Source organism: Apostichopus japonicus, chromosome 15 (assembly GCF_037975245.1).
Source record: "Apostichopus japonicus isolate 1M-3 chromosome 15, ASM3797524v1, whole genome shotgun sequence".
NCBI lineage: Eukaryota > Metazoa > Echinodermata > Holothuroidea > Aspidochirotida > Stichopodidae > Apostichopus > Apostichopus japonicus.
The window spans coordinates 18,561,612-18,586,644 of record NC_092575.1 but is presented as its reverse complement, the minus strand read 5'-3'; the positions used below and the strand labels follow the sequence as shown (position 1 = coordinate 18,586,644).

Genomic DNA, 25,033 nt, shown 5'->3' with positions numbered 1-25,033 from the left:
ATGTTTCACTTCTAGCATCAAGAGCCCATCTAGTGTACACTAGTACCTGGAATAGTACAATGACTCTACAATGATTGTTATAAAAAGACAATGCTTCCATTGTGAAATTCCATCTACTCATAAAATTTGCAAATATTTCTCTTGCCTCACATTTTCAGCTTCCACCATTCTAAAGAATCTTGTTGCAGCCTTATGCTGGTTACAGCATGACCACTTACACAAACTCTAAAAAAAATAAAAGCTGCCAAAGCTTACCCAGAGTTGAACTATACAAATAATAAAAGTTTAGCACAGATTGTTTTGCTAATCATACATCTACTGTGGATCTGTAACAACTTATGATAAAAATTAATAGTACACAATATATCAGCCTCTTGTGTATGTCTGTAAGTCAGTTTTAATTACAAATAGACAAAACGTTAAAAAAAAAAAAAAAATTGCTGCCAAAGTATACCCAGAGTTGAATAATACAAGTAAAACTCTACATTTAACCTGAAGGCAGATTCACTATGAGTCTACAGCACCAAATAGCAGATTCAATGTTATTAATTGAAAATGTTGTTAAACATACCAATTATAGCTGTTAATTAACTAATTGCAGACCACCATATTAGCAGACCAACATTTTTTGCAGACCAATAATTTTTGCAAACCAATATTGGCAGACTTTTTAATAAATTCTATTCTGGCAAGGAAAAGTTTATATCAAGTTTATACCAGTATGTTACTGTGCTGCATTGCAGTATCTAAAGGTGAGTTTGTTAAATAATGATCTATTATTTATGACAATAATACCCTTTAAAGTTTAATATCAAACTACTACCATCTAACAGACCTGTGGCAAGATGTTAGATGTTTCTGATTTACCTACTGTAACATTCATATCAAACTTCCACCATTATGTAGTCTTGTATTGAATCTACATAAGTCTATGGATGAATAAAAACATAATCTAATATTTATGTTAATACTCCAAGGTCCACCCTTCAGCAAATTTGCTGCAATGGAGATTTTTCGTTGACACAAAAGTTTGCTGTTCTCTCAGGGTTAAATACCACTCCAACACACTGATATGTTGATAGTTCCATTTACCTTTTCCCTATACTCCATATTACAGCAATGCCTCTCAAAACAGATTGATTATATAGAACAGGACGGTGTTCCACCATTAATGGATCCGTATGACGTGCTTCTACTTCGGACACTGAAGAATCCCTCTGTGATCAAGGAATGGTAGGAGCCTCTATGTCGAGTTCTTGGCGTGCACTGGATCGGACTACGGTTAGTTCTAAAGACGTTGTCGCTTTGGTCCTCATTTTCGTTGCTTAGCAACTGTCGATGCACTAACTTTGCATACATTCCATCATTGGAAATGAGTTCGTTGTGGGTTCCACTCTCGACCACTTGGCCGTGGTCGATTACGATAATTTTACTTGCTTTCTTGATCGTGCTTAGACGGTGAGCAATGATTATCACCGTTCTGTCTTTGGATTGCTCCGATATGGCCTCTTGGACCTGAAAAAGAAAAATGTGGAAAGAAAATGAAACACTTGAAAATAAAAAAAATCTATGGAAAGACACCTTGATATCAGCATTCACACTCAGTGTAGAGTCTGATACCACAAATGCACAAGTTCAAACATCACTGCAAAATAAAATCTTGCATCAAATTTAAAGCAGTTGATTGCATTTGATTTATTCAATAGCTGTTTTCCCTCTTGATTTCACTTTTAATAAAGAAATGAACAACATTATATTTTACAGTGTAATGGCCGACCTTAAGATCTAGCTGTTTTTGATAAAATCAATTGCAACCTCAATTGTTAAGAAGTCTTAACTAGGCTAACTACATATGTTATGCTAGAGTTGTTAGCTTATAGTAACTATGTGTTTGGTTTTTGAAAATTAACAAAATTTAACAAACTTAATCACAACTTTAAATATATCTTGCGAAGAAATTGCCAATTTATTAAATGCTCATATTTATTTGTGTGTGGACAGATGAAGCATTGCAACATATCAAACAAAGTAGGCTACTGGGAATAACCCCCTTTGTTATAAAAAAAACTCCTGATATTCACAAAAGATTCTTTTAACTATTGAAGCAGTTGGACAACCGATCAGGCAAAGACCGTTCGTAGGTTTCAGTTATTATATTGTGACCATTGAGATCCCTCTCTAATTCTTCCATAATTCTATGTTAATTCATCATTAAACATAACAAGGAAGTGGCTTTAATTCTTTTACAACCAGTATAGCTCTGAATTTGGGATTTAACAGACTTAACATAGATGAAGCTACACTATGTCTGAGTAGTCACAAGAAGTAAATCTTACAAACCTTTCAAACACCTGACTTAAATCAGTTCACTAAATGGAGTACTCTAGGGCAATTCCATGAGAAAGTGGACATAATACCCAAAAAATTAAAAGTGTGTGACAATAGTAAATTTGGTGTCAAATGAAAGCTAAGAGTCCATATTTTCCAGAATCAGGTTCAGAAATGCAATTTTCATGCATTTTGGAATGAAAATATATGGGTGATGAAAATTCAGGAGTTGCTACAGAAAATTGGATGATTGGTAATAAAAACTATTCGTCACTGCTAATTGATAGCCAGTATATAAATGATATCAGCCACTACCATGTGAGAGTATAGATCATGGAAAACTGAATGGATAATATTTTCGCCCCTTTTCCTCATTGGTTCCGCTTCAATGGCCTTCGGTATTTTTGCCACTTGAAATGTCCTTCCGTTACCGAAAATACAAGTTTTTTTAGTTTCTCAGGAAAAGTTGCAGCATGATTAAAATGAGAGTTCATCTTCAAAGCAAGTTTAGATTGGCCAACAAAATGAAATAATTAGTTTCACCCTGGTCCTCTTCTTTTGTTCATTATGATTGATTAAAACCTGTCTTTCCGTTACCATTTTGGTAACGGAAGGACAGTAACGGAAGGACAAGTTTGTTTTTCCAGTCAGTCATTTGCCTATGATTTAAAGTAAATATCATTGCATGCATACACATATATTGTATACAGCATCCTGTGGGAGTTGTTGATTCTGAGAGTGATGTTTATATCTACTAAGGGGCAATTCCTTCCGTTACCGTCCTTCCGTTACCAAATTTAACTTAAATTAGCACAATATTTCTAGAAAACCAAAGCAATAATTTCAGAATGGAAAGTGGTACAGTATTGGGAACAGTATTGGGATAACATTTCTCCCCTCTAAAATAAAATAACTCCATAGAATTCAGAGTTTTACAATAAACTCAAGACGTGTGAAAACCCTTGTCCGTTTGCTGTCCTTCCGTTACCGACCTCATTAATATTCATATTTCAAAAATGGGAAGGGTTTGTGTAAAAAAAATATGTGAAAATTGAAGTACGTAGTTATAGCTAGTCAATGATGACAATAATTTGTTGTAATTAATGGGGATATTCATGATATGCTTGTTCAAATGTCAGAAAATTAGTCCCAATGTCCTTCCGTTACCATGGAATTGCCCTCTACTAAATGGAGAGCAGTCCCCTTAAACAACATATTGTGTCTATTATATGTGCTATTATGAAGGGCAACCTATGATGTGGTGTATAACTTACTGCATATTCGCTCTCTGCATCTAGGGCACTTGTTGCTTCATCTAATATGAGAACTTTCGGTTTCCTCACAAGAGCCCTCGCTATAGCAATTCGCTGCTTCTGTCCGCCTTCAGATAAGAGAGAAAGTGTTAAATGGTATCTTTGTGAATTGTTGGTATTTTGGGGGGGGGGTCTTTTCTGTTCTTAATAGGAAATTAAATGAGGCAGCAAGTTTTTACAACTCACAAGTAGTGAGCAGTATAAGGCTAATATTTCATTGGAGAATATATGAAATAACATTGTCTCACGTTTTAACACTTGCTCCAGACTGGGCCTACCTGTTCTGTACATGGACATTAAAAATTTACAATGCTAATGGATATAATATAAATATAAATGTTAGATGAGCAACAAATATCAGACGATACTGGCTGATAAGTATCCTTGACAGATGCTTAAATAACAGCTTCAGCCCCAATTCTTACATGCAAAGTAGAAAAGGTTGGCTACATGAACTACGCAAGAGTTAGTTAGATACATTAAGTACTGAATATTATTGTTTTTTTCTTAAAAAGTAACAGACGTTCTCAAAGAATTTTAACATATTTTGTGACATTAATCCAACAAAATAGCAACAAAATGTACATGATAGAAGTATATTTGATGGTGAGCTGATTAGTCTAAGCAGCACATGCAATCAGCTGCTTTAACATTCATTCCTAGCAACCAAGTGGAAATTAGGAAACTGATTACCATTATTATAACAAATCATGATTTGCTCAGAAAATTGAAACACTGAAGTGACTCAAACAAGTTTGCCAACTTTAGTTCCCATGGAGCCAATATATTATGACTAAAATGAGCGACTCAGCTTGAGTCAGGAAAATCACTAAACAATGAAGAGACTCTATACAATTCTGCTTATTATTATCTTCAGTACAACTTAATGTGTTCTTGGACTGACCTGATAACTGTGTTCCTTTCTCCCCCGCCTGTGTTTCATATCCGCTTTCTAATTCAATCACAAATTTGTGAGCGTTTGAGAGTTCACAAGCATGTTTCACTTCATCGAAAGGGCACTCGGAGAGGCCGTATGATACGTTATCCTGGATGGAGCGTGCGTACAAGACCGGCTCCTGGCCGACCAGGGCCATCTGGAAAAGAAAGTACACACTTTTGGTTGATAAAGAAGTATTGAGCATTCATTCCATAAACATTTAATTGAATCACAATTAACTCTGAAACTAGTACTCTGGCCAAGTGCAAGATGATGCTTACTAAATGACAAGCAAGCATTCTAGTTACAGGCAACTGTATGTCCTCACTGGCTAATCAGAGCCAATTGAATGAACACATCTTGCTATCGTTTAATAATATGTATTGATTGACACAAAGAGGACAAAAAGCTAATATATTAAAAAGAAAGGTTGGAAGACCATAAACTGGTTTTATAACTTTCATATTTTTGGCAACATAAGTTGTGTTAGTTGAGTTAGAATGCCAGGGCCTTGGAAATAAGACAAAAGATCATTAATTCTAACCAAATAGAAGACTGTCAATTTCTTTTCTTATTATCAGATCAGCTTGAAATGAGAGAGACCAAGGGTACATTGGTACTTTATAATACAAACATTGGGAAAGATGCTGATATCACCTCAGTGGAAATATTCATTTGGTTGTGACCTGAGATGGTAATGCAAACATTGGAAATTCCCATTTGCAATATTATAAAACATATACAAAACTTGAGAAGGTGAGAGCGTGTGGTCAAGTGGTTAAGGCAGTGGACTTGTGATCTAAGGATTCCAGGTTCGAGTCCTGGCCAGACAGATCACTGCGTTGTTTCCTTGGGCAAGGCACTTTTCCTCCATTGCCTCTCTTCACCCAGGTGTATAAATGGGGACCTGTGAGATAAAACTGCCAGCTGGGTGCTGTTTAGCTGCTGCCATGTGTTTGACAGGTTATCGTTGACCGGGGTAATATTGTGATTGTTAGGCGCTTCTGACGACACTTTTTGTAAAGCGCATAGAAATGCATTTGCATATTGTGGCACTCTATAAATGAATATATTATTATTATTATAACGCTCAGTTTATGTACCTGTTGAAGTCCCAAATTCATTTCATAAATCCTTAAAATACTTACAAACACATGTGTAAGAATATGCAACCACCTTATTTATTTGAATCAAAGTTTGTACCTTTTCATGGATGTAATGATGATCATAATCCTGTATTGGGATACCATCCACCAGCACCTGACCCTCTGACGGGTCATAAAACCGCTCCAGGAGGCCCACACAGGAACTCTTGCCACCTCCGCTGGGCCCGACTAAAGTTACTATCTCGCCTGGTGATGCTGTAAAACTGACATTCTTAAAAAGAAAGATGGGATAATGGTAGCAGTTTGTAGGGGGAAGTCTAGAGCTCAATATTGCATTATTAATTGCTTAGTGTTGGCAAGAGGAGCTGATAGTATAAAGTTAATGAATATATCAGGGCTGGAAAGATGACTTGGGCTAACACAAGTGAAAAATAGGTCTAATTCTGTTGAAAATGATGATATTATCAAACTTCAAAGTAAAGTACATAATTTGAGTATGATTCCTATTCTTCAAGAAGGAAGACTGGACATGACAAAGGTTCAATAAATCTGAAATGTTTTCTTGGAACTGTATTCCATTAGAACATTTTTAACCTACCTTTAAAACTGATGAATCTGGTCGGGATGGATATGCAAATGAGACATTTTTGAATTCCACCTTCCCTTTGAGGTGCTCTGGAGATTTTTGGCCATCATTTTTCAGCTTGGGTTCTCTATTGATCAGCTGGAAGACTTTTGCTGAGGCCCCTGCAGCTTGCATTAATCCAGTGTAAACAGTGCTAATGTCCTTAAGGGCAAAACAAAATAGTGGTTCATTGAATTATTTCATAAAATTACGATAATTTTAGTTCTGCTCCATCAAAAATCTTTGTTCAGAGAATCACCAGCTTATAACTTTGTACTAGTCTGCTTCTTTTGTATGTATTATTTGTTTTACAATTCCACGAATTTATGCACTTGTTTTGTATTCTGACCGAGGACTTGAACAAAAGAAATCCAGGTCCTCTGATGTGATTTCTAAAGAATCACCACGTCCTCGAAAGAATTCTATTGTTATGGGGTATTGCTAAGGTTAGAGTATGTGGATTTGAACAATAGAAAAAACAATGGGGTCCTCGGTCTGAATGTAAAACAAACATGTGTGTGTGTATGTGTTGAGAGGTTTGTGGGAAATGAAGGAAGAAATCTCGTATACACAAATTTTCCAAAAAGGACTAAGTATGGAATGCACCTCCTCCTGTACCTGCTCACTAATCTTCAGAAATAATGGAAAACAGAATTATCCCAATTTATAAGTTTTGCTCATTTTGACAAATTTCCCTTTGATTTCTCTCAAAACAAAAGTCATTGGGCACAGGTTTTCTGTATATAACCTAAGTAATACCTCAGCATTACATTTTTTTAACTGTAAGCTGTCATTGAATGAAGTGCAAAACTACAATGAAAACTTCTGAAAGCAGTGATGAATGTCTGCATTACGGATTCTAAAATATTAAGCGATATGTGACAGCTAGATTTCCTCAGGTAAACTAAACCTGATGACCAGAACATACCTGGTAATAATACCAGATTCCAACTGTAAACTATACCATATTTCAGCAGGAATTAAATCTTTTAACACTTGTACAAGTTAGCAATATTTCTTTTTCAATTATTTTTTTTCTTTATGGAAATGAGTATCAAAATAAAAAAAGTCCAATCTTTTAAAACTTACATTTTGACTACCAACCTACTTGAATACCATGACCAACAAATTCTGCAATTCTTTTAAACTATGTTCAGATATTTGAAATAAAACATAACTTTGTGCAGAGCAAACGTGCAAATTCAAAATTTCTTACATCTAAAGCTGACCCGAGTTCCATCTGATAGAGGAGGAAGGAGATCAACTGACCGCTGCTCATGACATTGATGATGACCAGATGACCTCCGTAATAGAGGGTCAGAATCATCATCGCCGTCTCTAAGAACTGAAAGAAGTGAAAGAGGAAGGTATTCTAATGAATATCTAACACACGAGTCTTTAATTACTCAAGTATTCAACTTCAATGGAACACACAAATCTATGTGAAGGATATTTTATAATATGTGAATGATATATTTCATTCCCTACAATGTATATACTGCAATGGAGGTCCTAACAATTTCTCAAAACTTTCACTTAAGATTCTCAGACATCGATCAAACTCTGAACTATAACCATCTGTCTAAAGCATAAAATAAACATTTTAAAGGACACACCTTTAAAGTAGACAGAAACTGTAGACAAACAAACTAAATTGGACCATTGAACTATGCAACATTGGATGGAACAACAGGCAGAAAGATGAAAGGAAAGAGGGGGAGAACAACATACAGTATATACAGGGATGTGCCTAGGATTTCCTGAGTGCAGGGTATACTGATCGCCATCATGGGGGAGGGGTCTATTGAGGGGAAGGGGGTGTCCCCTTCCACTTTTGAAGGTGCTCTGATGCCAAATGCTGGCACTTGTGTAGCTTTTTAAGCACATACACAAGTACTAGTTTTGCGAACATTTACATTTTTTTACTTTTTTTTAGTGAAATATATTATATATCTGGTAAAAGTTATTAGCTTGTGTCAAAAAGATTTGACAAGGGACAGATTGAGAGCCGTGTAATGTTTCTCGCATGCGTAACTGTTGCATTATTAGTCTGTATGATTTTGGCATAGGCTAGGCTCAATTTATGTTGAGTATATTGTTAGGAATGTCGGGATTTTAGATGAAAATAGTGCTGGGCGGGATTCACGATTTTTAAGACAGTGCTGGATGGTAATTTTTAGTGCTGGGTGGGGCCGCCCAGCGTGGGCACATCCCTGCATATATGTACCTAAACAGGCTTATTCCAGTAGATAAACATTTTGTTAACAGATCTTTTTCTCCTTGTCTTAAAAATATCAAGACTGACAAATCCAACAGAAGTGTCTTGGAAATATTTTCCTCTCTTCATATCATCAGACTCTACTATTAATGTTATCTTTCTTTATCAATTATCTTCTGCTGTCTGGCTAGTATCGTTCATCTCTGTGTCACATTTTCCTCTACTAAATCTACCCTTAACATTCACCAATGTTAACATTCACAATTGTTAATTACATTTTACCAATGAACCCATTCCTACTTTTGTTGGAGCAACTTTATTAAGTTTGTTTAATCTGCTTCTGATGTCCTCATCAGGATCAAAGAATGCCAATGTTTAAATGTTTATGACCTTTCTCTCTCTTCTATGAGCAGCTTTTAACTTTCCAGTTCCACCTATCGCGGTCACATTAGAATAGTCTGTAGCTCCTTGATCAGTGCTGACCTTGGTACTAGAAACTACTTGGGATGATAAAGCATTCTTTGTTTATTTCCATCACTAGCTTTGCTTGAGGCATGTTAGATGGTCAGCATGCATGTAAGGGTTGGTTACTGCAAGACTCTTGAAGTCATAAACAACTTGCTGTATTTACGTATAAAGCATGGCATGAGCTACTGCCGGGTTCCTTTCATAATTTCTTTACAATTAATGTGCAATTATACAATTATAATACCCGAAATAGACAAAATGCTCATTGCAACTTTTATCATACCAAATTAGGTACACGCAGCTTTCGCAAACGTGCAACTAAGTTATGGAACTCATTAAGCAACATCGTTAAATCTAAGGCTACAAACAATTCATTTAAGAAATGTTTAATAAAAGAATTGATATTATTATATTAAATTATGTAAATGAGTTATTTACTTTTCAACAATTTGTGTATATTATGTAACAAACTTTCACCTTGTATTTATTAATTACTTTTTTCTTTAGGGAGTCTTCCACTTTGTTAAGCATTTTAAGCTTTATGGAAGACTTACCTCCACTTTGTACTTTTGTGGAAAACAAATAAAACCTTTATAGCTGACAATTAGACACAGCTCTAATTAATCTACAAAGATGGCTGCCTTACGACCAAAATTTAACTGTGACTTACAGCATTGCCAGCAGCGTACATTCCGTACACGATAGCTTCTAATTTCCACAGTTTGTAGGTGACTTTCATCTTGTCTACATATTGCAGAACCTCCTGGTCCTCGTTGGCAAAGCTACGAACTGTCTTGATGGTGGAAATTGTTTCTTCTGCAACATTGTTTGCTTCTGCCAGGGAGTCTTGCAACCTCTTGGAAAGTTTCTAATGATTAATTCAATAAATCAATAAAATCAATAAATAGTAAAACCTTTCGCAAGGTAAAGGTTTTATCTTAACTTATTTCAAAAGGTGTAGGTGGGTGGGTAGGTAGGTAATGGAGATTTGATAATTTCAAAAAAGTGCTTGCCAGAAAAATTCGTTGCTGGCATACTTTTAGAAACTTGAGAACTCCAAGCAGATTTTTATGATACCCATATCAAGAAATTAGAATGATGTCAAAGGACACTTGATAGTAAATGTCTCCACACAATACAGTGCCAGGTAAATGATTTCACCTCAATGTGGCACTATGACATCATATATCAACAAAATATCAGCTCCTGATACATTTAACCTTGATATCAAATAGAGCAAGCTTTTCCATTAGCTATTTGGATCACATGAATGTTTATCAATATATAAGCTGTTCGGTTTATGGTTGGGTTTGTTTCTCCTTCCAGTTTCATGTAACCACCTTCTGAACAAAATAGTTACAAAGATACTACTTTATTGAACCTGGCTGACTTTAATAGAATTATATGAAAACATGACTTGAGATTCTTTTATATGATTGGTAATTTCCTTTTCTTTACAAACATATTATTTTAGAGCTAGCTCACCTCGTAGAACTGGCCGTAATACTCAGAGACAATGATGATCAGCGGTATCCCCACGAAGGTAACTATTGTCAGTTGCCATGACAACTTTACCATAATAACCACAAACCCAATGATTTTAACAGTACTTCTCAAGAAGATATTAATATTTAGGTTGAGAGTATCACTCATGGTTGTGGTATCTGACGTCAGCCTCGAAGTAATGTCACCTGTCCAAACAAGCAAAATATCAATAACTCATCTCAGTCTTGATATTTCTGACAAAAATTTCGATCCAGCATTCAACGTTCAAATGTCGTCGCAATGTTCAACGAGAATATGAATCTCTGCCTCTTTCTATCGAAGCAGTAGGAGATCTAAAAGGTAAAAGCTATGAAGATATCATACTTTTACACATTCTATTACACAGGCTCTCTAGTGGATAAGCAGTTTGCTAACAGTTTTATTTTATTTTGATTACCAGATTTTAAGACGGATTCTGTAGAAACTATGATTATCCGGGAGGTTGTGGGTTCTAGCAATGGCCGGGTAAAAACAAGATGGGTTTCTCATCCAGGCACTATAAATACACAGTTTTCCCATCTGAAATGGTCTTCAGTTTTTTTACACAGAGTGATAGTTGGCTGTATGACAATCCCATATATATACAGTTTCAGATCATTTTGGATTTTTTTAAAACAATTTGGAATCTAGAAAAAGATGATGTAGGTCTACAACAAATGGAATTTCAGAGAAGGCCAGGAGCTGGACTTGGTTGTTAGAGGTAATGTGAGACATGTGCCATTTACAGCGTTTAATGGAAGTTAGTGGGAGCTTATTTAACACTACCTTCCTAAGGTATGAGACAACCTTTGGAACCAATAGATGGAGAAATCCAACTCAAGGCTGTATGTGTGTGTGTACGACAAGCAAAGGATTTATTTATTTGGGAAACACAATTTTTAAGTCTGTATGAAATAAAGTTTCACTTTACAATCTCACTTTATTTCACTTTACAATAAAATTTCACATCATAATAAAATATGTAAAGTTTCACTTTATAATATAAAGCAGTCCCTTTTCCCCTTTAAGCCTGCTTGCAAACTTCTAATGACATTGTAATTAAATGGTTTTGCTTGTTGAACCAGAGCAGCAGTGGCGGCGGAACCGGGGGGGGGGCTTAGGGGGGCTCAGCCCCCCAATAAAAAAGTTGAGTGGGCAAATGCATGATAAGCCCCCCCCCCCCCAATATTTACCAAGGCTCCGAAACGTACATCTGCCCATTTTTCAATGCATACTTGTCGATCTGTCTGATGCACACGTATACTATATAAGTGTAATAATTTTAGTAAATGCTGGGGGACCCTCGGCCCGTCACCTGGCTATAGACCACATTATCACCCCAACCGCGTCTTCACGCCCCGTGAAAAGTGGAAGCAGTGAGTGTGAGTACCGGTAAGGGTAACACAACTTTGTCTTAGGTCAATGACTTGCCTCATTTCAGCCAGTTCTCCAACATCCCCTTACTTAGTGGCGGATCGAGCGTCCATATATACAGTCAGGGGCCGATGCCCCCCCCCCTCCCCCGACGGACTCAAATGGACTGCTGGCGCCCTTTTCAGCTTTTCACTACTTTTTACTTATTCACGATTTTTGACTATTTTATTGCGCTCTCATATACCTATTGACATTTGTCATATTCTGTCGGTGTTATTTTCCGACAAAATGGCGACGACACCTATTTATTCTCCGTTTATCTGCAAATTAGCAAGGCCCCGGAAAGGGTCATTTCCTGCAATCTAGGGAGTATCCTTACTCAAAAATTTTCTGTACGCTCCGCGCCAACCTGTGGTGGCGCTCCGCTTAGATAGTGTCGAAAGCGCCCCTACAGACCATTCTTGCCCCCCCCCCCGACCAATACCCCTAGCTCCGCCACTGCCCTTACTAAACTCAAAAACGTCTTTGCGAGTACACTAAGAGTAATAGCTTCTCTCTTAAAACACCATCGAATATACAAATTACAATGTTTTTACAGACTTTACGTGCAATCTGAGAAATTGCAGGCTTGAGACACATATTTTAGGGCCAGGTATTCGCAGCATAAAACACTCGGGAAGTGCCGTTTCCGGCCATCTGGGGGTTTGAAAAAAACCCAAATTTTCTTGTTCGCTCCGCCCCAACCGATGGTGGCGCTTCGCTTAGATAGTCTCCACACATTACCCCCCCCCCAATAATTTTTCCGTTCCGCCGCGCCTGCAGAGCAGTGATAAAGGGGAATTTCTATGTCACAAATGAAGGTATGAATACACTACAAGAGAAATAGAAAAACACCTGGAGTTCTCTTTAAGGTTGTCAACACGATAAGTTGTCTTACATGATTAATATCTAATGGAAGTTGTTAACGAGTGTTTTCATTATGAATAAACTAGTTGACCCTTCTTCTCTCTTTAGAAAATTTGTTTCTTCTAAAATGGTTTTGACATTTGCACTTTGATTTAAAAGTAAAATTATACTTATGTTTCATGTAGAATACAGTCTTCTTCCACTGAATTTATGTTCAATACTTGGTACAGTACTGCTTGTCTTATAGGATAAAGAAAGATATAAATGCTAATATGGCTTGCCATACTAATATCTGGCAACAGTACCGTTGAGGCTGGCAAAGTCTTTACTACGAACCTACTTCATCTTCGTGGCTTGAGAACTGAACGTCATAAAATACCAAGTGCCTTAGTTCTCTAAACAACATTTGAAAGCTGGTTTACAATATTTACCAGTTCGGGTAGTATCGAAAAATCCAATCTCTTGACTCAGTATCGTCTTGAACAATTTTTTCCTGATGCGTAAATTCAGACGGGCCATTGTCAGAGAGAAAGTTCCACCACGAACCCCTGTGGCTACAGAACTAAAACCATGAAGGTAAAATAATGAGAAATAGGAGGAAATAAGGTGAAAGCTTACCAACCAACCTCTCCTAAAAAGAATTGCAGCGTTTTGGGGTTTTCAATAAAGTAGAAATTAAAATCAAATGTTATGTTTTGATTAAGATGCTCAACATTGATTCTTCATGAAAATAAATAACGAAACTTCTTCTGTTGCTCACAAGATACCAAGGCTTAAATTAAAGCGTTCAAGAGTGCTCGTTTTCCCTCTAGTCCAATGGTGATTTTTCTTTGGTTACTTACAGTGGAACAATTTGATCTTGAGCAAAATTTCACCTTGGCAGTGAAAAATCTTTCTGTAGCCGCAGCCAAACAAATATACTGTTTTACCCTCCATGATCATGCCAAATCTAAAGTTAACTATTATTTTATTTCAATCCATTTTTTTTGGAAAGCTCCATTTTGCATTGAATTTGCACATATTTTCTGATGTTACCATACATGATGACATGGGCAGACTTTAAAGAAGACACAAAGTCAACCATTATCTTTAGATTATATGAGATCTTTGTTAATCTTGAGCAAATGCCCCAAGAAAAGGACAAAAAAAGCTTGTCCGTTTGGGAGATATCCTACTGTACTTAAGAAGTCATGTCTGGGTGCAGTCATTTTGTAAGTCTGTGATGTCATAGAGCCACTAGGATCTGATACCTTTATATCAGTTTGGTTTTCTATATTTTTTTCCATATATATTCAAGGTAGAATGATAACAGTGTTGACACTAAAACCAATGCCATCATTAGGTCATGTAGACAGCTTCAATATTTTAGAGACAACATTTGCAAAAGACATCTCTGGAACAGAAAATTAACATATTTGCAATAAATGAAGAAAAACCTAAATAAAAAAGGACATGTGGAGTGATGATGTCATACTTAGAGACTTGATCAAGTCTTTAGCCTTGTGTGTGAATGAGCACTAAATTCATGATATCTCTCAAGTTATGTGAGAAGTTTTTCAAGACTCATAGATCAATAATGACGGTTGGGTTTGTGGTTCCTTGAAAGGTTACCAGAATTGGCCCCTAAAATTAGCATGCTCAAATTGCTAAACGTTTCCAGAAGTAGTTTGAAGCAGAATGCTTGTTGAATCATGTTGGGATGGTTGGAGTGTATGTATGTATGTATGTATGTATGTATGTATGTATGTATGTATGTATGTATGTATGTATGTATGTATGTATGTATGTATGTATGTATGTATGTATGTATGTATGTATGTATGTATGTATGTATGTATATTAGATCCTCCTGCAAGCAGGAACTCGCGAAGAAGCCTAATTGGCTTATCAAAGCCGCAAGCTGACCGAAGTCAGTCTCTCACATTCATATTTATGTGATTATAATTTGTGAATGAATATATGTGATTATAATTTGACTTTCTAGCATATTTGGAGCCTGTATAACTTTTCCAAGAATGTTTACATAAAAACAAAGAAAACAAAGGAAACTGCTGAATACCTTACAGTAGAGATGACAGCTAAGATGATAATAGGTCTTGAATATTTGCTAAAATCCTTCTCTACCACAATTCCATCGATCACTTGTCCAGTTAAAAGGGGAAGAAAGATGTCAGCTGAAGACAGAAAGAGAACAACACAATCCATTCATGACAACTAATCAAAATAGCAAGACATAATTTGAAATGCAGGGTAGGGTACAAGAATACCTGTTTCTCTCTTTTTTTTGAAGCTGAAGTCACACATTGAGGCTTACAATGGAATGGTAAGGTGTTAAAATGGGTGGCCATGTGAGGAGGGGAGGGGTGAGGGGAAAAAATCCAAGGAACTCCCCTGACTGATAACAATAAGCCTAAAGCCCCCTGTTAGTATATATACTAAATAGTTGTATTCAAGTAACTTTCCACAAGCAAAGTCTTTTCCTCTCATTGCCCTGGAAAATTCTTGATGAAGAAAACAAGATGCAAACATGCAACATTTCCAGAACTGATACTGGTGGCCAAAGTCTTTTAGTACATATACTGTAACTCATGTTCCATGTGTTTATTTTGAAAGATTTCTGTCTTTGTAATTTAGTTATTACAGTACTATCAGTTCTTGTTAAAAATGGTATCATGTCATATATATCCTCTTAGTCCAGTTCTTGAAGCTAAAATAAAACTTTGAAAGCTTCTTTAAGTAATTTGAAATGATGAAATCCATGAGGTACGTAATTAAAGCACGTCATTTTTTAACTTACATCAATTTTCTTGAAACATGTCTCAGAAGTTCATAAAATGTTGGTTTAAGATTAAACAAAAGTTTACAAACACAGAAAAAAAAGAAGTGTACTTACAGCTGGCAGCAATCAACAATGCTACAAAAGCGATCAACATGTACGGAATATCTGGCTTGGAATATCTTATTAATTGCCAGATGGCTGAAGTTGACGAGCCATTGGCTTCTTCTTCTTCTTCTTTTTCATTTCCTTTTTTGTTCTTCCCAATCGTGGTTTCTTCTTCAGAGTTGTTCCCTAGCAATGGTCTAGTCTCTCCATCCTCTCCTGTGTGGTTCACATACAGTGTACTCTGCGAACCGCTCGAAAGCGTCAACGATCCCAGATAACGCCACAGAACAACCATCAACAGGGAAGCTATGAATGTCCACACGAAAAGGCACCAGAACCACGGTTTGCGCATGTCCCTGACACTCTCCCAGTACATGAGAAGTTTGGCGATGGCGTAGAGGATTATAAACATACAGACCAAATTTACAAACAACTTCCCTTTTGTAAGTCTCTTGGAAGCCTGATGGGGATTATGCAAAAAACCTAGAATAGCACCGATTAAGACAGATCCTCGAAGGATGGACGCCAGAAATAGATCGACCATACTGGTCAATATATCGAAATTTGACACTTCTCGTAACATATTCAGATTCTTTCCATGAATCCAAAATAAAAATGATAAACCAATATCGAGGAAGACAAAGCTAAATAAACCTAATGATAGCCTGGTCTTCATCATGAATTTTTTATATTAGTTCACCATGACAACAAGGGCATATGAAAGTAAGTTTTACTGATGGCAGAATTTACTAATAATTTTGTGTTTCAGCATCCTTCATCTTTTTTGTAAACCTGTTGAAGATAAAAAAAGAGGACACAAGTGAGAAAACCTAACATGAATACAACTCACGCATTAGATTTTCAAATAACTGACTTCAAAACAGGTTTAGATTTTTACTGAAAATTAGATTTAAAACATAAATCTTAAATGGATAGAGACTAGAGAGAATCTTCAACTTACAGTAAATCCTGTTTCAATATTGCATGTTTTTTTGTCCATTTCATTATTGATGTGACCACACAGGGATGGCAAAGAAGGATTGGGGAGGGGTGATGTGTAGTTTCAATAGGAACACAATACTTTATGGGGTATATCTAAATCTAGTCATAGTTGATAGTATCTAGCACTAATGCACAGAGCACGTAAAGGATGTAAACATTAGTGTTTACACGGGTCCAAAGATCGGGAACCGGGTACCCGAGGGACGTTACCCGTCGGGTATCCGGGTACCCGGGAAAAATGTTTACCCTCGTGTATCACGATTTTCAAGAAATTACATATTGGATGCTGTAATAAATGCATTATATTCTCTACTGACAATGTTTTCATGTTCAAATACGTAGGTGTAAGAAGAGGCATAAAACCTCCCTCAATAATTTTTATTTGCTTGTTTCTTTCACTACTTGTTAATAAATTAATTATTTAATTATAATTAGCATTACTACTAACATCGCACTGCCGCCGCTGCTTATGCTAGCTCGTGCACGTCTATTGGATCAAACCATATAAATATCCAATTTAGCTCTTAAACAGTTTACTACTATCTATTATGCAGGCCCAGGGTTCGCATTGGCCGCGAGATTGCGCGATTCGCGCAATTTGATCGCATTTGGAATAACGATTAGTAAAAAGCCACTTGCGATAACTATTTTTTAGTTATCCCGTCTATAATCCATAAACATCGCGTAAAATTCCTTGTCAGCCTTTCCTTCTTTGAAATAAACGAATGAATAAATAATAATTTCTTCCACATGGTAGCCTAACACCACACTTAGTCAATGAGAAATTCTAGCTGAGCCTAACCATCTGCTTATTTGCTGGAGTTCTGACGCAGTTATAAGACATCCATGGAATACTTTCGTTATTGCTGTTACGTTCGACCACATGGTTGCCTAACACCACACTAAGTCAATGGGGGTAGTCTAGCGTAGCCATCTGTTTATTAGCTGAAATTGTGACGCAGTTATAAGATATTTATGGAAAGCTTTCGTTATTGCTGTTATCTTCGAACACATGGTAGCCTAACAACACACTAAGTCAACGGGAAATCAGCCTAACCATCGTTTTGCAATTTTTTTTTAAACAATCACACTCTGCGTATGATTCGGGTAATAAATTAGGAACCGGGTAGTCGCGTCGAGCGGACCTCTTCGTTATTGCTGTTATCTTCGACCACATTGTTGCCTAACACCACACTAAGTCAATGGGAAATCTGCCAAACCGTCGGTTTGCCCAATTTTTTTTTTTTAAATCACACTTTGCTTAGGATTCGGGTAATAAATTAGGAACCGGGTAGTATCACGTCGGGCGGGTACCCGGATAACCCGTGCAAACACTAGTAAACATGCTTCAAAAATTTGTCAACCACTTGATCCATGACTATTCTGATGGGCAGTTCTTTCAGTTTCACTCAGGCTTTGCATTGAAAGACTTTTAAGTTGTAAGGCCACAGTGATGCAAAGTAGTTGGCCTCTAGAGGGTATTGGACATAATATTCCTGTAATTGATGACAAAAAACAATAGGATAACAACATCAAAACAAATGTGAGCTATGTGTTTGTTTGCAATATGAAATTGAGGATCATGTGTTAGTTGTTAAAAAAGGTACAACTATAGAATACCCTGCCAACATGCAAGTCCATGGTGTAGCTGGTTACATTGTCACATATACACACAATGCCCACACAGTACAACAAAGATTAATGGTTATCATGCAATACAACACACACATCTCATTCAGGTACATCAATTATGGCATTGGCTCATTATTATCCAAAGGCTGTGGCCTCAGGAACAATGCTATAAACAGGGTAATATACCTCACATCATTGTCATAAGCCATAATTTTAATGCTAACAACACACACGGAGACAACTGACATGTCATTAACACGGCAAAAAATGTTTTGGATTCGGAGGGTACTGTATGAATGGGTGAATATGGAAAATCAAAGATAATCATCATCAACATGGTACTTAAATTGATGTATGCGATGGAGCTGGTGTAGCGACTCCCGGTAAAAATCTTTGGAGTTATAAGTCTTGGTATTTTTTAGCTACTGTCGCGACGTTGACTGTAGCCAAAATGTTATGGCTAGTATTAATTGCATGAACAAGCTCTGTTGGTGATTGCTTGAGGTGACCAATATAGGGGGCTGTGCCATTCCACCATAGAAAAGGTACTCTTTCAGCAATGGAAAAAGTGCCATTCCGCCATGGCGGTAAAGCACTTTTTCTATGGCTGAAAGAGCACATTACTGTGGATGCATTGTATATGCACTGTATATTGCTTCACATCACTCTACGTAGGCCCACAAAATCGGACACTTAAAGGAAGTGAACACTCGCCCCAAACCGTGTGCCGAACTCTAAAAAAGATACCTTTCCATTGCTTTCAAATGACATTTTCTTCTTGTTGCTACAAAATGCAGATAGTATGTGATACCTTGTTATCTTTTCTCTAGACCTGAGATGTCCACGCTGCTATGTACACTGTGTTGTGGGTATTGACCGTAGCTGTATGTATTGACTGTACACTAGTGTCTAATTACCAATGGGTAGCAAGCTGTGTGTGTATTTTCTGGGATCGATGGTGGTGTCTAACACTTCTGTTACAATCTCATTCGAAACTAGGTCAGATTACCGACAGACGTGAGACGTTTCTTTGTGCTTGAGTCTTCACACCCTTTAAATCGCCAATCAGAATCCGACTTTTTAATATACTATCAGCCTAAGTTTAATTCCATTTATTCAACCAACTATTATATACTTGAAGGCAGTGTATCGACTCTTACAAACTAACAATTAAATTTATTCCATCAACCTGTACATTAAAGACTGTGTATCATATCCTCAATCTTGTCTTAATTACAATTCAGTCTATCCAGCTAACCGTCACATTTGGAAGATGGTGTACCTTGACTCCCAAGCGATTCAAAGAAAGTTTCACCGATACATTCCTGTACACCATGGTAAAATACATTCCTACGTAAAATATGTACCTTTCCACCATAGGTTTCCAGCGTTTCCGCCATGCATGGGGAAAGGATTGAAACCTATGGCGGAAAGGAATGATGGTATGTACCTATGGCGGAATGGCACTTGATCCACCAAAAGATACTCTTCTTAAAGTTAACTTCTTTCTAAGTAATAGTTATACTAAGTTAGGCCTGTTAGTCTTTGTTTCTTAGGCCTTACACTAACACTACAGTTAGGGCCTAGGCTAATCAACATTCCTTTGAAGTTGAACTTGGCTCAGTCCTACTGTGTAGTACACCAACACTGCTAGTGCTACACTAGTCCTAGCATGGGCCTAGTTTATGAACAAATTCTTCTAACTTAGGCCTATCTCACTGGGAATTGATTGTCAATATAATTGAACATTAATTTATCATATTTTTTCACACTTTGATCATCCTGATTAAAATTTTTACTTACAACATCGTAAATGTGTAACCAGCTTGCATTGAAGTAACACGAAAGCATAATTACGATCTCCTGTCCTGAATAAGTGTTAGCAGACGATAAAGATATTGATTGTATGATCTACCGTGTCACATGCCATACACAGTTCGCATTCTCTTCAGTGTAAAATAGTGTGATATATACACATATGCCTGTTGTCTAATGGTTCATGGTACCCTTCCGAGAAATTAACAGTCAGAATTAGAGAAAATCTTTATTTAGAAAAAACATATTTCAGTCAATGAATTACATTTTATTATATAGATTTTATATTTTTAAACTGTTAAACTACGAAAGTATAAACAAGGCAATCGCAGAACTGAAAAAATAATTACAATTTTCGACCTCGTTTCAACAATTTCATATATCTGGCAATCCTACACCGGTTCTGCGTGATGAATAGTCCATTACAGATTTGTTTTCCCGTTCGTGCTTCTAACAGCAAGGCGCCTCACTAAATTGTTAGAGAATCTGTTTGTCTCTTATCCAGTTCGGGGTAAAACATTACCCTTGTTTACAATTTCCACTCAACTGGTCGTTGATGTTCCCGAAGGATGGTAACTTTTCTCAATCAATGTTGTTGTTAACTCAATTTGGATTTTCCAAACCCTTTTGTTACGGTCGCTAACGTTAACCTAACACTAGAAACACATCCGTTGTTAGTCTAAATCATTAATACTAGGCTAGGCTAGGCCCAAGTACAGCGCATATATATATAAAAAAAAACCGATCGATTAACATAGGGCCAACACGTAACTTTTCAAAATACAAAGGGAAGTTAGGGCTACAGTTTGCAGTAGTCGTATTAATTTTAACCGAAGATAATCATCGTCAAAAGCTCTTCATGATTCATTGCCATTCATTACCATTTCTAACTAAAGATTCTTATGCTAGGCTAGCTCATTTCCTTATTTTCAACTTTTTATATTGCTTAGCCTTGCATAAACCTATGCTATTATGCCTAGTTTTGCTAATTTATGGAGCATAACTTGTACTAGTTTTAGACCATCAAAATTCAATCTACATAGCCCTCATTCATTTCTGACAAACAAGATAAATACTTAAAATGAAATATGAACTTTTGTCGAATTTTAAGTAACCCAATGGTATTGAGTCTTGGCTTTTACAATCCAATGATCATTCTTGTATGGCTAACTCTTTTCAGCAACTTCATAGTGCAGACCTTACATGAAGGTGTCTACAAATGTATGATCACTGAATTAGGGACAAGACTTACTATCTGTGTTACAGGTGTAGATTTTGATGGCAATTTGTAGAGGTTAAGTGTAATTTTTAATACTTAGAACCAAACATTTTGATTCTGATTATAGAAATCATTAGATGGCATTATAATCGAAGTTATCTTTGGAAATTGTTTTCATTGTGTCAAGTTCATTGAACATAACTTCTTTAAACTCCATGATGAAATAGCATGTGTTAATTTAGAACAAGGAACCCAAAGTTGGAAGCTATTTAGTCTGTATATAAATAGGGAAAAATATTGTTTTCCAAACAGGATGTGTTTTTGATGATACAAAGAGAGAAAACAACCATCTTTACGGATGCTAAAGAATCCAACACAGTTTATGACCTGAAGAAGATCATTGAAGGAATTACAAAGAAGGCTCCTGAGGATCAAAAGCTGTTCAAAGATGGAGAGGTGCTAGAAGATACCAAGACCCTGGCTGATTCTGGTCTCACTAGTAACAAAGCCAAGGCACAAGACCCAGCAACACTTGGTCTTTCCTTCAGAGTAGAAGGTAAAATTACATCTTCAGCATTGCTATGTTAGACTTTGTTATGTAACTTTTAATCATACCTACTAAGATTTACTGTTGAAAAGAGCAAAGACAATTTTGGCTAGAATGAGATGCAAATCAATTTGTTCATCATTTCCCAGTTAGTTTTGCATTATGGATTCGCCAATTCACATTAATGCACAAAAAGCTGAATATCTCTTGAAAATTGATTGATCAGGTGAATATAAGCCAAGTTACTCAATCGTGTGAAAAACAAAAGTGTACTGATGCTCGGTAATGGTTTGTAGTATTGCATACCCACCTCATATTGATTCTGTTAACAATTTCAACTATTTCAGTTTCTCAGTTATTTTTTACTCATAAAAAGATTCTAGTCCATCATAGTACCATGGTTAAATCATATATCAAAATTTGCAAGTTGTACTATGCAGTTGTTTTTCCAGTTTGTGTAATAATTTCAGCTAAGTGTAAGCTGACAGACAATCAGACTCTTGGTAAGTTCATAACTGTGTCATTAATTGCAAGTGATTTAATCACTGTACTTGTTTGTCTTCACTATTAGCTTTGAATGGAAGGCTTTCTTCTTCAAATGTGGAGTATTTCATAAAAAAGTACTGACAGTTTGCTTGTTGCAATGACAAAAGTGCATAGACACTACATCATGGGACACAGCTAGGTGGGATTTTGAACAACAAATTTTGTTATGATAGCCCTAACTTGATTTTTGACATCACAGAAACAGGATAAAGATTTTCATTAATATGATGACAACTTAGCTAGTGATGGGAATGTGTACCTGGAAATCCAGGGATCGACCCAAAACAATTACTACCTGGTTCAAGCTGTTACTACCCGGTCTGGAAATTCGTAAAAATCACTAATATGGTTCTCCATTTTCAGTTACACTTTTATTCAAGTCAGTGAAGGTGAGGAAAAACTTCATGTGTAAAGTGCCATAATGAAATAATTTGGTGCTATTCCCTTCTATCTCAATTTGTTCAAGTGTAAACTTGGTGAAAGTTTGTTGCTTTTCCCATCCAAGAAAGTTTTGATCAACTATTTTACACTACTTTCACATGGCACGCTGTATCGTATAGCCTTAGTAAGTCTATTATTGCTTTGCAGTATAGGTGCCATTACTTTCTTGTAAGATTGTTTGGTTCGCAAAATATACTTTAATCCATCTCCCATTGCTTACTTTTTTTGCAATTTTGTGCGAATACACCCCAACAAATGCTTTGAAACATTCTTCAATCACGCATACCGCATTTGCACAAGTACTTTGTTCAATATGATATTGCGCTGTAGGCTTGAAAGGCCGTAGACTTGCACCCTTTGCAAGTTATGTAATTTTTTCATAGATCACTAAAAACTTCACTGAGGGGGGGGGGGGGGGAGGGGAGCCTTTAGTTATGTTAGGTTATATATAAGTAGTAAATATAAATATGCAGCCTTGCTGTATGGATCAGTTCACCGGATAATCTAAAAGTTGTTTACAGTCTTACCATGTGCAGCACGTGACTGAAAACCAGGGATTGAGTCATATGGTAGATGTACAGTAGGTGTCCAAAATTGTAAAGTGCGTGTCCTACCTTTTTGGGGCAACATAATGCCGAAGGCATCATTGAGATCGGGAAGCTTTGCCCCTCATGGCGGGGTCAAGGGGCCTGTCTTGGAGGCCCTTGTGGGGAGTCAAGGCGGCAACGCCCCCTTAGAAACTTTTAAAAAAACTTAAAATACAAGCTGTTTAGTTAGTCAATAAGAGGTTTGATTGGTTAAATTAGGGAAAGTCAGAAACAAAAAAAGTAAAACCAAAACAAGTCGTGCATGGAAAAATAGGCTGTCATTTTGCAAAACCGGACGTGCAAAAGGACGGCGTGATGCCCGGCTGCCTAAAGCCCTGCTGAAGACCTGCATAGCATGCAACCTAATTTTACACATTCGTTTATACAGGCTGTCTAGTGGAAAAGCAGTTTGCTAACAGTTTAATTGGATTTTGATTTTACTTAGTAACTTGTTAGTAACTTGTTACGTCAAGTTTATTTCAAGTAGTGGAGCAAAAGTACAAAATTTTTTCTCATTTTCTCCTATTTAGATGTATTTATTCGACTATGAAAAGTGTCCAGCAACACTTCAGTTACACAGTCACATTTTATTTGGTGCAAACAATTCTTGGAAGATAACCTAGTTTGGTCAATTGCAATCTTATCTTACAAACTACTGATATGTTTTTCTTTTTAAAAAATTTTTTGGCCAAACTCCAAAAGCTGCTCTAAAGGTCTTCAGATAGATAGACCTATATTTCACCTTCAGGTGAATTGTCATGTTAAGGATATGCTATAAGTTGTGACAGTACATTACATTTGTTAGTATTTCATGTTCAGTGGGGCAACATATTCTACATAGAAGGTGATACATGACATTACAAGTCCCTCTGACTATGATTTGTCAGTGCAAATAATCCAGCAATTTTCCTAACAATACTTATTTCTAAGAATTCCAATATAGGAAGTTATTGGTCACATAAAGTGAACAGTGTTTCCTGCTTTCAATTTGTACTAGATTTAACTCAATAGTAGTCTTGGTTAATAGCATTACTGTTGATTTCCTTTCATTAGATTGCTAATTCTAACGATACAACAGCAAGTACTATGGCATCACAAAGTTGGCATACAAATGAAATGATTTGTTTATAAAACCAAAAAACACATACTGTACATGTACAGTACGTAGTACAATTATAGACCAAATGCAGGGCCTTTAAGAATGCTGCACAAAATTTAAACAGTAAATTTCCCCCCCCCCCCCCAGGGAGATAAAAAAATATTATAAAACATGAACCACTGCAATAACTTTTTGCAGACAAGTGACTTTCAGATATGTGAGGAATATTATAAAATAATTGACCAACTTTGAAAAGTCTGCAAAAGATTGTGTTTAAAATGTCAAAACATTGCAGCCATAGCCATGTTACCATATTTTTGAAATCAGTAAGTAGTCCCATTACAGGAACTAGTCCTATGTTGACTCTCCTTCATAAAACAAAGAGATCCACAGACCATGGTACAGTAGAGTCTTCAAACTTAAGAAGGTTGTTCATACTGTACTGTAGGTCATGATCCAATT

The 25,033-nt window shown here is 36.5% G+C and overlaps 2 protein-coding genes across 3 annotated transcripts in view; one reads left to right on the top strand and one right to left on the bottom strand.

Annotated features, from left to right (window-relative positions):
* Positions 1–1,010: 1,010 nt before the first annotated feature.
* Positions 1,011–20,243, bottom strand: LOC139981317 (ABC-type oligopeptide transporter ABCB9-like). 2 transcript variants are annotated; one of them, XM_071993644.1, is made up of 12 exons: positions 20,121–20,243; positions 15,693–16,475; positions 14,859–14,973; positions 13,231–13,361; positions 10,481–10,686; positions 9,666–9,863; positions 7,526–7,654; positions 6,283–6,471; positions 5,782–5,955; positions 4,546–4,735; positions 3,603–3,709; positions 1,011–1,515 (listed from the first exon to the last, which is right to left on the bottom strand). In XM_071993644.1, exons 2-12 carry the CDS (start codon positions 16,360–16,362, stop codon positions 1,141–1,143), a joined length of 2,484 nt encoding a protein of 827 aa, XP_071849745.1. In that variant the 5' UTR covers positions 16,363–16,475; positions 20,121–20,243; the 3' UTR covers positions 1,011–1,140. The 2 variants fall into 2 exon arrangements, with proteins under 2 accessions (XP_071849745.1, XP_071849744.1); XM_071993643.1 differs by lacking the exon at positions 20,121–20,243 and having other exon boundaries at positions 15,693–16,658.
* A 281-nt stretch (positions 20,244–20,524) lies between these two features.
* Positions 20,525–25,033, top strand: part of LOC139981322 (elongin-B-like) — an 8,490-nt gene continuing 3,981 nt past the window's right edge. Inside the window, exons 1-2 of the mRNA XM_071993651.1 lie at positions 20,525–20,704; positions 21,664–21,907. Of these exons, the coding sequence (XP_071849752.1) occupies positions 20,702–20,704; positions 21,664–21,907 (247 nt within the window). The 5' untranslated portion in view covers positions 20,525–20,701. The remainder of the gene's footprint in view (positions 20,705–21,663; positions 21,908–25,033) is intronic.

Coding starts and splice junctions, on each gene's coding strand:
- LOC139981317 (XM_071993644.1), bottom strand. CDS start 16,362: ATGATGAAGACCAGGCTATCATTAGGTTTATTTAGCTTTGTCTTCCTC. Junction 14,974..15,692: donor ATTGTTGATTGCTGCCAGCT/GTAAGTACACTT, acceptor TTCTGTCTTCAG/CTGACATCTTTCTTCCCCTT. Junction 6,472..7,525: donor AACTCGGGTCAGCTTTAGAT/GTAAGAAATTTT, acceptor TTTGCCCTTAAG/GACATTAGCACTGTTTACAC.